The sequence below is a fragment of the Rhinolophus ferrumequinum genome, chromosome 14 (assembly GCF_004115265.2).
Source record: "Rhinolophus ferrumequinum isolate MPI-CBG mRhiFer1 chromosome 14, mRhiFer1_v1.p, whole genome shotgun sequence".
NCBI classification, from domain to species: Eukaryota; Metazoa; Chordata; class Mammalia; order Chiroptera; family Rhinolophidae; genus Rhinolophus; species Rhinolophus ferrumequinum.
In genome coordinates, this window is record NC_046297.1 from 49,981,281 (window position 1) to 49,996,955 (window position 15,675).

Sequence of the window (15,675 nt, forward strand, 5' to 3'; positions counted from 1 at the left end):
TTTTGAATTTCCATATAAATTTTAGAATCAGCTTGTCAAGTTTTAGAAGGAAAAAGCCTGCTGAGATTTTGATTGAGATTGCATTGAATCTATAGTTCAATTTAGGGAGACTTGATATAGTAACAATATTGAGTTGTCGAGCCCTGAAAGATCTCTTTAAATTAATTCAGGTCTTTTAAATTTCAGCAATATTTTATAGTTTGTCTCTAAGTATATCATTATTTTTTTGTGCTCTTATAAATGTTTCTTTAAATTTCAATTTTTGATTGTTGCTAACATATAAAAATACAGTTGATTGTAGAGTACATTGAATTTTCTACGTAAACAAACAGTTTTACTTCCTTTGTGATCTGCATGCCTTTCATTTCCTTTTCTTTCTTGATAACATTGCCCAGAACCTCCACTACAATATTGACTAGAAGGGTCAAAGCAGACAAGCTTGTGCTGTTCATAATCTTAGGTGGGAAGTGTCCAGTTTTTCACCATTAAGTCTTGTGTTACTATAGGTTTTTCATAGATGTTCTTGATCAGATTGAGAAAGTTCCCTACTATTCCTAGTTGGTTGTGAGATTTATCAGGGATAGATTTGGGGTTTTGTCAAGTCCTTTTTCTGTCTCTACTGAGTATAGTATAGGGTTTTTCTTTTTCTTAACTTGTTAATATAGTGTATTAATTACATTTGGTAAAGTCTTTAGGGTTTTCTATATATAATATCATGTCGTCTGTAAATAATGTGAGTTTTACTTTTTCCTTTCTGATTTAGATGCCTTTTATTTCTTTTGTCTGATTACTATGGCTAGGGCTTTGAATACTACCGTGTTTCTCCAAAAATAAGACCTAGCTGGACCATTAGTTCTAATGCATCTATCTTCTGGAGCAAAAATTATTATCAGACCTGGTATTATATTATACCCAGTATTATATTATATTATATTATATTATATTATATTATATTATACCCAGTAAGACTGGGTCTTATATTAATTTTTGCTCCAAAAGACTCATTAGAGCTGATGGTCCGGCTGTGTCTTATTTTCGGGGAAACACAGTATGTTCATTCAGCCCTCAGTTGTCTTCACAGGAGTAATTGTTGTCTATATACATGTATGTTTGAGTTTGCTTATGGGAGAGGGTGAGTTCAGGGTCCTCCTACGCCCCTGCCATGTTGGACCTCCATGATTTACATTTTAATTTTAAGTTTACTGTTATATTTGTGATTTATAAAGAAAAGTAAAAAAAATATCTGATTTTCACAGCTTATCGTAGGACTTTTCAACTTGACTTCAGAACAGGAGTATTGCTTGTGAAATCAACTTAATGTATTTATTTTTATGTTTTTTCCACAGGTGTTGATTCCCACCATGGCTATCACACAGTTTCGGTTATTTAAAGTTTGTACCTGTTTAGCAACAATATTCTCATTCCTAAAGAAATTAATATGCAGGTAAACAAATTTTATGTTCACACTGACATGTTTGTCTTCTTTTTAGTTTTGGGTACCTTCATAACTATAAAACACCAGGACAGACTATATTTAAACTAAATATCTTGATTGCACTATTCGTTCGCTAATTTCTAGTATTTTTAAAATTCTTTTTTCTCTACTTCAGATCTAGAAAGTAGAGATTCAGTTCTATTTGTTCTTTCAAATTCTTACATCTTCCATTAAAATAACAGTTTTGGTAATACAGAATTTCAGAAATAAACCAACTTTCATTACTATAATCATTAGAGAGTTTTTATATGCATGATTGTTTCATTATCAGAATGTTTTAAGATGGTTAAGTGGAATTAGGCATAGATATTTCTTTATAGACTACAATATGAATGTTATTTTTATATTTTGAAAAAATTTAATAATTTTAATAATTTTAATAATTTTTCATTATTTTTATTTTTATTTTTTAATCTCTTAAATAATATTCCAGAATGTCCAGGTAGCCCAGGGCAGATAGGTCATTGTACTTCAGTAAGTCACCTAGAGACTGAAATTCCTTCTTTTTTGTCACACTTACGTACCCGAGAGCTCTACTGTTCCTAAACTGTGGTAAGGCACTTCGGGCTTTGTATTAAACTCACAGAAGTGCTATAGGATATTTTTAATTTTCCAGCAAAACACAGTGAATGTGATAGTCAATGTCTTGTAAACGCTGCACAAATACTGTCTCAAGGTAGTCACATTTGCAACATCAGAGATCGCTGTATTACTTTTGATGATGTTCTTGAATGTTTGAGATAAGTTTTAGTTTACTCCTGTTTTTGGGTGGCCTGTCTTTGCAAAGGCTAGGATTTTAGTTTGCAATTAAAAGCAAGTACTAAACTAAAATTAATATGGAACAGAAAATGAGGGTAGTGGTATCCAATCTGACTCCAGGGCTTGAGAAGCTGTACAGAGTCCAACAGGATGCACATTCCATTAGTAACTAATAGGGGTTACTTAAGAATGAAAAAAAAACATTATTTTTTCTTTAAATCTATATGTATTATTTTCTCACATGACTACTAAGCAGTTAGGACATGCATAGTATGACATTGTTTGAGGCTAACTTCTTAATGGAACTGTTGAGTATTACTTTTGACCTAGGGGTTCTGTGAAAAAGTACTGACACATTACCTGTAGGGCAAAGTAAAAGAGGAATTTGAGGGAAATCAGCTCTCTTTTTAGTGGACATGATTGAGAAGTTGCACAGAACAATTCTGGTCTCAGCTTACTGTCCAGAGCTTAGTCATATATGGCCATCTAGCTGCAAGGGAGGCTAGGAAATGTATTCTATGGCAAAATGGCCATTTTACAGCTACTAAAACTCACAGGATTAAATGGCATTTAATTTATTGTTAGAATTAGAGTGGTCTGGAATTTTAAAAAGGCAGTCCAGGATATGGCAATGAGAATGAGTGGAGATTGTGGGGGAAGGAGAGGTCAAGAAAGAAATGGAAAATTTAGGTGACTGTTGAAATCATCCAAGAAGAAGACAGAATTGGGGAAGTAGGAAAAAAGTGAACTAAGTGCTCAAAATCATTCAGAGCATGAGGACAATGGCCAGAAATTCACTAGGTAAAACAGGATAAGAATGGATATTATTGCTAGAAGGCCAGAGGTTAAAAGTTGTTATGAGCACACAATGTGATACATAGATGATGTATTGTAGAAATATACACTTGAAACCTATGTAATTTTACTAGCCATTGTAACTTAAAAATTTTTTTTAAGTTAATTACAGGTGTTTTTCTCTTTTTTTTTTAAATTGAGGACTATTGGGGAACACCGTGTTTCTCCAGGGCCCATCAGCTCCAAGTCGTTGTCCTCCAATCTAGTTATGGAGGGCACAGCTCAGCTCCATGTCCAGTCTCTGTTTTCAATCTTTAGTTGCAGGGACACAGCCCACCATCCCATACAGTAATTGAACCGGCAACCTTGTTGTTGAGAGCTCGTGCTCTAACCAGCTGAGCAATCTGGCCACCCCTCCGGAAGCTCAGCGGTAGCTCATTGTCTTCAATCTAGTTGTGGAGAGCTCAGGTCACTGGCCCTTGTGGGAATCGAACCGGCAACCCTGTTGTTCAGAGCTCGCGCTCTAACCAACTCACCCATCCGGCCGCCCTGTTTTTCTCTTTGAATCTGTATTTTCTAAAACGTCTATTATAGAGTATAGGTTTCTTTTAGTATAAAAAATTGCATTTGACTTTAAAAATATTAAGGACATTTCTGTTGTTACATGAATTTCTATTGTCAATGTAAATATATTTAGGGTTAATTGTACAAATTCAGTTATTAAGAAAACTGAACCTGTTTTTAGACTAAGCTTTTCTTAAATGTCAGAAGGAACATAGATCATGTATTCTAAAATACCAGGTTTATATTGTGAATTTAGTAGTTGACTATTACTTTTCTATCTATTGTTTAAGCAAATAAAGTATGATTTCTAATCTTATAATAAAAATAGCTGACTTTACCAATTAGCTCTAAGTAGATGCTTTATAGATTATTTGTAGTTAAGCAAGTGACTGATCATTTATAATAGCTACCCTTTTTTAATGTCTTGTTATATAGCATGCACTGTCTAATGTCTAGCTGTTTTACACGTCACTTAATTAAATCCTTACAACAAACTTACAAAAGTAGGTTTGAGTACCTACTTTTTAGAGATAAGGATATTGAGGTTGAGAGGTTAGGTAATCCCAATTAGACTCATAATTAATAGAAATAACATTGAAAACGATGGTTTACACACATTCCATAGCCCATGCTTTTAACAACTGAGTTATAATACCTATCTTGTTTGAAAGAACACTTTTCTTACTAATCCTTAAAACTTTTACCAGTTATCATTTAGTTAAATACAATGATTTTCAAACTTTTTATTAGTTTAATAGGTAATCTTACCAAGAAACCAAATATGTAAAACAAAAGCAAAGCCACCCTAACAGCATAGGTGTCCCAAACCTTCACCTACAGAACTCACAGTCCTCTAAGGAACATTGTTTGAAACCATTTTGCATTTTTGTTTTTCACTTTATATTACTCCTGAGTTTCTCTCTGATTTTGAGATGAAGCCAAAAAGCAGGTATATTGTCTGTTCCAAGATTCTAAAAACATTTAAAAATAACCTGATACATGCCTTTTCATTTCTTATCTAATGAGCAACTGTTAATTATTAAAATAAATAATTCTAAAGTTGAAAAGGATATTCTTTCATAAGCCTTAAGTTACTGTCCATAGTGCTTTTTTGCTTCTTTTGGTAGTTCTTAAAATAAATAATTTCGTTTTTCTTTCAGATCTGGCAGAGGACGGAAGTTAAGTGGAGACCAAATAACTTTGCCAACCACAGTTGATTATTCGTCAGTTCCTAAACAGGTAATTTTTTTTAAAAGTTTGAATACGTGTTCCAGAACCATATTTTTCAAACAGGCTTTCAGATCATTGACGTGTCACAAAATTAATTTGGTAGTCAAGGTCTGAACTTTTATTGTTACATAATTTTATTCTAAAATTTTTATTTGGTTCTTTATTTTATTTTCTGTTTTTTTGCTGAAGTTTTCTCTTTTTTCCTGTTGGTTTCCAGAGTATTTGCTGTTGCTTGTTGGAACACTTTTACAATAATTATTTTAAAATCTTCGTCAGATAGTGCTAACATTTTTGTCACTTTGGGGTTGGCGTCTACTGATGGACTTTTTCCATTTGAGTTGAGATTTGTTGATTCTTTGTGAGCTAATAATTTCAGGGACATTTTGAATATGTTTGAGACCCTTATCTTATTTAAATCCTATTAAGATTGTTGATATTCTTTGTTTGATCAGGCAATCAACTTGGTTAGGCTTAGGTTGCAAGTTCCAAACCTCCTTCTGTGGGCTGTAGTTCTAAAGACAGTTCAATTTTCAAAGCATTTGTTTTGTTCTGTTTTTTTTTTTTTTTTAATGGATAGAGCAGAATGTCTAAATCATAGTAAAAGTATTTTTTTAAACTTTTGATCCAGTTTTGTGATCCATTATGTGATATAAAATTGATATTTTCCTATTGGTCAAAAAAGTTTGAAAACTAATGTTTTAGACAGCCCATTTTTCTAATAAATGGTGAATGAGATGTTAATTAGGTTCTACCTTTGTCACTGACAGTATTGATCGATTAAATTTAGACAGATGTTGAAGAGTGGACTTCCTGGGATGAAGATGCACCAACAAGTGTAAAGATTGAAGGAGGGAATGGGAATGTGGCAGCACAACAAGATGCTTTGGAACAACTGGAACCTGACTATTTTAAGGACATGACACCAACTATAAGGAAAACTCAGAAAGTATGTTCAAGATTTGTGCTGTTAGAGATTAAACTATTAAAATGATTTTTCTATGGCTGTAGTTAAAATTAGTATAAAATTAGTATAATTAGTATTTATTAGAAAGTCTATTTCTAATTATTAATTTGTTGTGTCTGTCATGTTAAAGTTGAAGTTTATGTGTTCAAATGACCCAGACATACATCTAGTAATTTGTACCCCTTTTAAAATTATATCTAAGCATTTATTGAAATTCTATATGTCAGAGTCTAGACTCCAGTGTCTGCTGTGGAGACTAAGCTGAATAAGATATAGTTTTAAACTTTAAAGAGTTCACTGTTTAGTGATGTCTACAAACTGATAAGTGCATTCCATTGTTTGTAACCATTATAACTGATGCAAGTCTCGTTATAAAATGAGGCCATTATTATTCCACACTTCTCTAATAGGGTTTCTCAGCCTCTTCTACCTTTCACCCAGTTTCAGCTGTACATTTAGTTTTACATTAAGGCTAATAACGTTTACATTCTGTAATCATAAGGAAGGAGTTGTCCAAAAGTCCCAATGCCGAAAAGCATTAAATTGTGTACTGTTTAAGGAGTTTAACTGGGTTTCTTAGTAGATGAATACCTTTTATTGTAGAAATATATTGCTGTTCTTAATAGGACCCAGTAAGTTATGATAGTACCTTAATAAATTAATTAGAATGAAAATGCTTTTAAGCTACAAAAGTAACACTACGGGCTTGAAAGAGTTAATATATTGATAGATATCTACATGCTTGGGAGCTGGTTATACTTTTTGTTGGACATGGTACACGTTCTTATTTAATACTGTGACTAAAAGTGCCTAATTACATTTTGGGGGTCTAGGGAAAGTAGGGAGAAAGGAAGGAGGAAGAGGAAAATTTATAATTTTTTTAAAAGTGAAATTCAATTTGCTTGGTACAAAACTGATTTGTGTGACAATTGCTTGGGAATTTTGGTACTTTTTACAGCCTAAAAAAAATTTTATATTATATTTGTAAATTTTAAAAGAATGGTAGAGCATGTTTTAAATAATTATAAAATGCTTTAGTCAGTTAATTATTTTGTCTATTTTTATAGTGATGTGTAAAATATTTCTACAATTCTATTTCATTTACTCTTGCAGATCATTATTAAGAAGAGAGAACCATTAAATTTTGGAATCCCAGATGGTAGTACAGGTTTCTCTAGTAGATTAGCAGCTACACAAGATATGCCTTTTATTCATCAGTCGGTAAGTATGTTAATGATATCTAGGCAAGGGCTTGATTTTTTTCTGTTTTCTTTAAAGAAGAAGAAAAAAAATCAAAGTTGAACATAGTATTTGTATTTTTGTGACTTTGAAATAGGTTTAATACATTGAGAGATTGTAAATTACATCAGACACTAACATCAGAGTCCCATTGTACACATGAAAGAGACAAAATGTTATTTAAAAATATGACCACTAAAATTTAACCTTGGTTTCCTACTAGATATATTTACAATTTAAGTGTGATTTGCTTTAAAATGGGTTTGACTTAAATGATACACCTTTAAAGACAAAAGTAGTGAGAAAAGTATATAACTGGTTCTCAACCTTGGAAGTATATCAGAATCACCTTTGAACTTTTTAAAAAAACAGTGTCCAGACCCCTCTCCAGACCTGTGCTTAAACATGCTTTGATTGATTAATTATTGATTAATTGATTACATGAGTCATCTATTGTTGTATAACAGCCTCATACTTGGTGGCTTAAAATAATAAACATTTTTTATCTCATACTGTTGCTGTGAATCAGGAATCCAGGGGTGAGTTAAACTGGGTGGTTCTGGCTCAGGGTTTCTAATGAGTTTCCAGATGAGTCATCAGGCTGTTGTCACCTGAAAGCTTGACTGAAATTGGAGGATTCGTTTCAAAGGGGGCCACTTGCCTTCCTGGCAAATTAATGCCTGTTTGCGTGAAGCTTCATTTTGTTGCCACAGACTTCTCCATAGGGCTGTTTGAGCTTCCTTATAACAACAATAACCGCTGACTTTCTCAGAACTAGTGATTCCTGAGAAAAAGAGAACATGCCGGGGGGAAGTCACAATGCTTGTTTATGACTTAATCTTATAAGTCATAAACTTATATGTCACCTCCACATTATTTTATTCATTGTAAGGTAGTCATTAAATCCAGCCAATATGCAGGGGGAGAGGAAGTAAGCTCCAACTCTTGAAGGAAGGAGTGCCAAAGAATTTGCAGATATAGTTTTGAACCACTACATCTGTCTATTTGTCTGTTATATTTGTTTGTTTAAACTGTACAGGTGCTCCTGAGGCCCCCTCTCTAGGGCACCCATGTTTATACATGTTTTTAATTCATTGATCAAAAACTATTCCTACTAATGCCAGACTCTGCTTTGCTGGGTGCTAGTAATGTAGTGGAAAGTAAGCAGGGTCCTGGCCTCAGAAGAATACATTCTTGTGTGGGAGGCACAATATTAAACAAATGACCATACAGATGAATATTATAAACTTTGATAACTCCTTTGCGGTTACGTGGTGTTCCGAAAGCATAACAACACTATAGATATTTCTCTAAAAGAGCATAGCATCAGAATGTATAATTTTTTACTTTATATTTCTAAATTCTAAACATTTCATATATGTATGCTCCATATTGGTAGTCATTCAGACTTCCTCAGTGAATTAGTACATGTATGCTGCCTAACTGTAATTATAAGTTATTATAGCACTAATATACCTAATTATGAAATTGTAAATATGTAACCACTTACAGAGTTGGGAAGGGGTAAATAGGGTATGTGGAGAATGTCTCCACTGCTTTTTCCACATATTTTCCTCCCAAGCAGACAAAACAAAGGGGCATTCCCTAGGAGAGAAGGGCAACCTACTGTATCTACTTTATTCTCTCCAAAATTACCTTACCACCCATTCCACAAATTAGGTTCTTCTTTTAAATTGCACATACTATATTTTTTTCCCCTGGAATTTATCATTTGTATTGTTGTGATAATTTTCTGCACTAAGGATGTTAACTTTTTTCTGTCATCTTTTACTATTTTTGGTTTGTTATTGGCGTTTATAATTTGGTTTGGATGTTTTTGAAGGGCAGATGTATTTGTTCTTTATGTAGCAAATCTATCAATCTTACCCTTTACAACTTCCTCTTTTTTTTTGGCAAAGAATTTTGATTTTATTCTAATGACGATGGGAAGCTAGTTAATGGCCTTTTACTTTTTTTTTTTTTTACGTTTTATTTTGAAATACTTTTAGCTTAACAGAAGAGTCGCAAAGATAGCACAGACAGTTCCTGTATACCCTTCATCCAGCTTCCTCTTACATTAACATCTTATATTACCATGGTGCATTTGTCAAAACTAGGAAATGAATATTGGTATCATATTATTAACTAAACTATCAACTGAATAAATGTGCCAAGTAAACAGAAATAGTCTCAGAGATGTAGAGGAAAAACTGATGTTTGCTAGATGGGAGATGGGTAAGGATGAGGGAGAAGGGGGCGGGATTAGAAAGCACAAATTGGTAACTACAGTATTGCCACGGGGATATGAAAAATAGTTTGGGGAATATAATCAATAATGTAAAAATTTTGTAGAGTGTCAGATGGGCACGTCTTATTAGGGAAAACCACTTCATGGACAGTGTAGATATTTGACCACTGCGCTGTATACCTGAAGCTGAAGCTGAATAGTATTGTATGTCAACTATAATTTAACATATATATAGTCATGGGATACAACTTCCTCTTTTTTACTTAGAAGGCCATCTCTACTAAAGGATCAGATGTCATTCCTTTTTATGGTCTTCAGTAGTTTCACCTTTTTATATCTAAATGTTTATACAGTGAAAGTCAAACACCTCAGTGGAAAAATGGTTAAATAAGAAATAGATATAATCTGCTAACATGAAAAAAAGTTTGATCTTATTAGCACTCAAATTCAAAGTAAAATAACGATAACCATTTTTAAATCTTAACAAATTAGCAAAGATCAAAAAGAAGGCTGTTACCAGTTTTGACAAAGGTACAAGGAAACAAGACTTCCACCTACTGTCGGGAGAAAAGTTGGTACAATTTTTCAAGACAGTCATTTGTATTTTGTTTCAGTGGCTTTAAAACTCCTTCTTTTCTTTGACTTAGCAATTCTACTTTTTAGAAATTATATTAAAGGGATAATTAGAAATACTTAAAAAAAATTTTTTTAGCAGCATGGTATCACATTTATGGTTAGGAGGAGAAAATTCAACACATTTCATTTTTAGGTATAAGTGTTCAAAAAATATAGAATAAATCTAGTCCCAGATTGGTGCCAGTTATTTTATTCACACAGTCACGCCCATGTCTAATTAAACATTCCAGAATGAGCATTTTCACTGGTTTGCAGAAGAAAAAAAAAAACCTTTTAGAGGTTTGGCCTGGGGAATAGTGGAAGGTAGTGGCCTATCTGATGGTATCAGGTAGGTAGGACAAGCGAAAGAAGCACAATATAGAAGTACTTTGATAAAGAGTGAAATTTGCCTGATTTATCATTTTTGCTTGGGACCCAGACAGTAAGTGCCACTGAAACATCTATAAATTATGCTGAAATGAAGATGACTGTGCTAGTTTGGAAACTTCAGTCCTTCCGTTCATCTCCAGCAGAGAGCAGTCCAGCCAGGCATCTCTAATTCAGTCTTCTCTTTCCCCAAGCCCTGCCTGCTACTGAAAAGAGGGAGAAATAGAAAAAAGAAATGTTCTATTCTTGGCCATTCCAAACTAAAGTGGCAAAAAGGAAGAACAGTTGATATAAAAGGAGCGTTCTTTAAAACATAAAATAGGAAGAAAGCTAGACTGCCAAGGACAGTTGAGTACCTAAAGACATGCATCACGTGAAACTTCTCAGTTCCAGGCACACCAGGTGCCAAATCATTTGGGCCTTCTATAAGACGTGGTAAGGGAGAGGACAGACACAGTGGGGCCAAGGGATGAGTTACGTTTTAAAAAGATGCTCTTCCTGACTACCGAGTGGTAAAGAAAGGATGGCTCTTTACTATTGTCATTTTTTTTTTTTAATTGTAGCCTGAATTAGGTGACTTAGATACCTGGCAGGAAAATACCAATGCATGGGAAGAAGAAGAAGATGCGGCCTGGCAAGCAGAAGAAGTTCTCAGGTATTTGAGTAATATTCATATTGCAACCTGAGTAAAAGAGCTAGATTTGTTGCATTTAAGGTCAAGAAAGTTATTCTGCGAAATGTTGTATTTCTTTTGATTCTCATTTGAAGTTTAGATAATATAGATACTATTTTTGTATTTCAGACAACATGTACCCTTCAATATGATTAAAACCTTAAAACCTCACAGAAACCAGTAATGTACAGCATTATAGAAACAAAAGAATAATAATTTTATTAATGGCAAATGAAATCTTTTACATATGTATATTGCATTATATGCTCTATATGCTCTTCATTCTCTGTAAAATGTTCTTATGTCTTGAAATGTCCTACTATGAATGTGAGCCACCCCTGTGTATTCCTATAGGTCAGAAATTATGTCTTTATTTTTGTTTTCCCATGTTCTGGCATAGTGCCCAGCCCTGCAAATTTGAATGAAAATAACTTATATAACATTCTACATTTACGTGTATATCTCAGTTGATGCACTTGAAAGCTCTATGAAGTAGATATAAGTTAGATACTACCCATTCTACAGAAAAGAAAATATTGTCCCGGGGTTTTCAAGTTTGTTTTCCTTGGTTGTTATGGTCTTATTTCTTTGTTTATCTGAGCAATAAACTTAATTCTTGCTACTGCTGAATTAGGTCAAAGAGTAAAAAGAAAATTTACTTGAACCGAATTTGTGACTATCATCACTAATTAAAACTCAGATATTTAAATGTATCTAAATTACTTTTGCATTTTTACATGCTTCTTTTTTAAAGACAATACAAATAGCCTACTTTTGCATTTTTAAATATGAAATAGCAAAATACAGCTATACAAATTTTTTGTATTTTAAAAGATTGTTTTTATAATAGGGATAGAAAATGAATTACCATTTATCTGACTATCTTACCAAAACGACTGATTTCATTTTCGTATTTCCCTTTCCTCTCTGTCAATAAATTACGATACCTTGAAAAACCAGCAGAGGGTGCAGTTAAATAACTGGGAGTCATGGCTGACTTTCTATTTTGGTCTTGTCCTTCCTTTTTCCAGCACTTTTTTTTTTCTTAAAATAGGATGGGGTCATATTTTAAAAGTCAAGTCAGTAAAATTGTGAAGTTTTGAAATATTTAATTCCTATTTAATCATTATTCAGTATAAAGGAAATATTTTAAAAATTCTAAATGACAACATTTATGTTGGATAAATCATCAAAAACGATAAGTCATCTATTTTTTTTACTCTATATTTTGATAAATCAGGTATTGAAGTCTGAGCATTTTTGAACATTTTGGGGCTTCTAGTAATGATTGTGTCATTAACCACAAGGATAAAGAAAAGGACTGTTCATTTTGAATCTATCAGCCTTAATGATAGCGGTTTAGAGTATATGAGTTCACAAGTATCTGAACATTCACCATGCAAAACCTTCTCTTTTCCATCATATCCTCTTGTATGCTGAACAAAATAAGACCAAAAACCCAAACTGAAGTGTTTTACATGATACAACAGCTTGGGAGAGGGAGCCGAGCCTATTAGTCAGTAATAGCCACACTTCGTGTCACAAATTGCAAAAGCAGAGCCAGAGACGTGGAGTTTCCATACATTGTTACGGCCCCAGAAGAACACTGAGAAATTAAAATGTGTATCCATACTCCATGTCCTCTAACTCAGCCTGTTTCCCGTCACTTTAAAATCCTACCACTTCTATGATCAGTATTGTTAAGGAAGATTTTGGTACGTTAGGAATTCCAGGCATGTATCTGGGCAGGGGCAATAAATTTTCTCTAAATAATCTCTGAGTTTCCTCTTGTGCCAGCAACATTAATTGTTTATGTTTATATTTCAGCTAGTAACCAGGTCAAAGCTTAATTACCTTATTTGTTTGTAACCTAGCCAGCCTTTTGTAATTTTTTTCCCAGCTCCCGTTTTGCCTGGCATTTTGACTTGACTAGTGCAGATGATCAGCTTTGCTTAAAAGTCAGCAGAGCTAGTGAAAAGTAGACTTTTAAAAACTATACTTTTGAAATTTTAGTTAATTGGTGGTGATTGTCAAAATGTTGCCTAAAATAAGTCTCTACTTTCTGGAACTTTGGTCGTTCATAACTGCTTACATACTCCCATTTATAAGTATGATTGAGATTTGTATATACATTTCACTCACTATAGTCAGTTGTCCCATATATAGGTAATCCACACTAGATTTTTCTGTGTATAATCTAGTGGTGCCTAGGCCATGCCTAGCTGTGATCTACAGCTTCCTTCCTCAACCTTGCATGCTTCTTATCTTACTTTCTCATGCCCTATACCTTCAGATCCAGGACCAACTTCTGTTTCTCTCCGTGGTCCTATTTCATCACCCTGCACCTACTCCCACTCCCCACACCAATCAATCGATAAAGACCAAGAGGTTTAGTGATGCTAGGGCAGTGGAGTTAGGGAGGGCCAGGGAGCAGGTAAGTAGTTCATAATGTGTATGGACTTAGTAAACACCCACCATTCTGCCCCTCATCAGGATTGCTGCTCAGAGGTCATTCCTTAGATTTCTAGCTTCTAGTTGGAAGGCATGTCTTAAATTTCCTTTTTTTTTTTTTTTGCAATTTGTTCTTGACATCCTTAGCTGACTATTTTTTAATTATCATAATAAAATGAGATTTGATCCTCAATACCAGGCTTTTCTGAGAGAAATAAAAAGGAAGATGTGGTCCAATGGAAGTAATGTTTTAGTGGAAATAATTTGAAGAAGAGGGATCAGGTTATGTGGATTCTTATCCTTGTACTTAATCTTGACTTTGGACAAGTCACTTAACCTTTGTGCCTCATTTTACTTATTTGTAAAATAGAGCTAATACCTCTTTTATCTTGCAAGTCATGTTCTAAGGATTAAAAGAAATACTGTTTTTGAAAATCTTTGAAGTTTTTAAAGCAGTGAAAAGAGTGAAGACTTTTTATTTACATTTGGTGATGGTGAAAAAGCACTGCTGTTTCTTTCTGAAATGTATTTGATATTTTACTTGTGTGGTATTTTCTAAAAGTAAAAATAACCAGTATGTTTCTTTTTAGGCAGCAGAAGATAGCTGACAGAGAAAAGAGAGCAGCAGAACAACAAAGAAAGAAAATGGAAAAGGAAGCTCAGCGACTAATGAAGAAGGAACAAAACAAAATTGGTGTGAAACTTTCATAACAAATGTTCTTCAAATGTCATAGTGCCAGTCGAAGAAATATGAGCTCCACACCCAAGCAACATTTGTATGGATCTCAAGAGTATTTTCACAGAATGCAAACACATTGCTTGATTTTAATGCATTCTTCAGGCCTTTCAGGACACCAGGATTCTGTCAAAGTACCTTGAACTTTTAGGGATTGAGACTCAAAAGAAAAAAAAGACTTAGGAGACAATATTTTCTTCAACATGCTCCAACATAAGATAATTGTTTGCTGTAGAGAGATTATTACAAATGGACTATACGAGTACCTCTTCAAGCTATTGTTTCTAGCTAAATAAATGGATATAAATAATTTTATGGTGGAAAAGAACTCTGCTGTCTATAATGCTTTCTTTCAATGTTCATGATGATAAAATAAATAATTTTGAATATTTGTTTGTTTCCATGATTACCTGACCTACTCAGACAAACTTGCAGGGCTTTAACTTCTTTATTTTTGTTGTCAGAAGCTGGTGTTGGCATACATTTCCTCTGACTTGAACTAGTATTGTTTATGTTCAGTACAACATTAAGGAATTCGATCATTTGAGTTTTCAAGAAAATGACATTAAATGCAATAATTTTATTTATCATAAAGATTTTTGTACATCATTGTTTTCTTTTAGATGGTGATGTAATGTTATAAATATTTGTAATTTATATTGCATGTATAAACATATTGAAAATCAGATAAAATGGCAAATTTGTTTTACATTATTACAACTTGTGAGTTTTAAAAACTAGTGTCAGTAGTTTTTCCCTTTTGTTGTAGATTTTAGGACGTTATGGTCTCTTTAAGTAGCTTCATTCCTCCTCCCCAAAAGCCATTAATTTACAAATGCAGAAAGCCTTCAGTTTTAATATTTTAAAGCTTTTAGATGATTTCTATATCAGTTTTAAATATCCAACATAATGCAGGTTACCTGTGTTGTGGGCTAAGATAACATTGATTTATTTAATTATAAACCAAGATAGGAATAATAATATTTTTACTTTTCGGTGTTAACTAGCTCCAAAATAGTTTTAAGGAAATAAGATACACACTGTGTTCATAGGGGGAAAAAATGTACATTTAATAGTTTAAAATCCCATTAATTTTTTTTCCTTCACAAAATACATCCAGCCTGATTTTCTGTAGCTTTAGAATTTTTAAAGGTTTTTACTTTCTTAAAAGTTATTGCCCAAAATTAACATTTTGTGGATTTTAAAATGTGATGGATACTCTATAGGCCCGAAATTGCTAATATATTTGAATTAAAGGAGTATTTCATATTTAAAATGACAAACTACAAGGAGTGCTCCCTAAATTTAGCCTAAGCTTCCAGACTAAATGTGATTGTGGACTCAGTTGAAATTTAACTTTGGTAGAAAGCTTTTTATATCCCCAAACCACATTTTCAGTTATGTTTATTAGAGAGTTTTTGCCAATAAATTCCCACTTAAATAGAATTAGACTCAAAATTTTAATGATATATAAATGTAATTCTCTTCCCTCATTTGTATTTATTCCTTTTTAGTTATG

General features: G+C 33.1%; 1 protein-coding gene across 1 annotated transcript in view; it reads left to right on the forward strand.

Annotated features, from left to right (window-relative positions):
• Positions 1-14,547, forward strand: part of EBAG9 (estrogen receptor binding site associated antigen 9) — a 19,668-nt gene extending 5,121 nt beyond the window's left edge. Inside the window, exons 2-7 of the mRNA XM_033126725.1 lie at positions 1,347-1,444; positions 4,774-4,852; positions 5,631-5,789; positions 6,921-7,028; positions 10,860-10,951; positions 14,011-14,547. Coding sequence (XP_032982616.1) covers positions 1,362-1,444; positions 4,774-4,852; positions 5,631-5,789; positions 6,921-7,028; positions 10,860-10,951; positions 14,011-14,131 — 642 coding nt within the window. The 5' untranslated portion in view covers positions 1,347-1,361 and the 3' untranslated portion in view covers positions 14,132-14,547. The remainder of the gene's footprint in view (positions 1-1,346; positions 1,445-4,773; positions 4,853-5,630; positions 5,790-6,920; positions 7,029-10,859; positions 10,952-14,010) is intronic.
• The last annotated feature ends 1,128 nt before the right edge of the window (positions 14,548-15,675 follow it).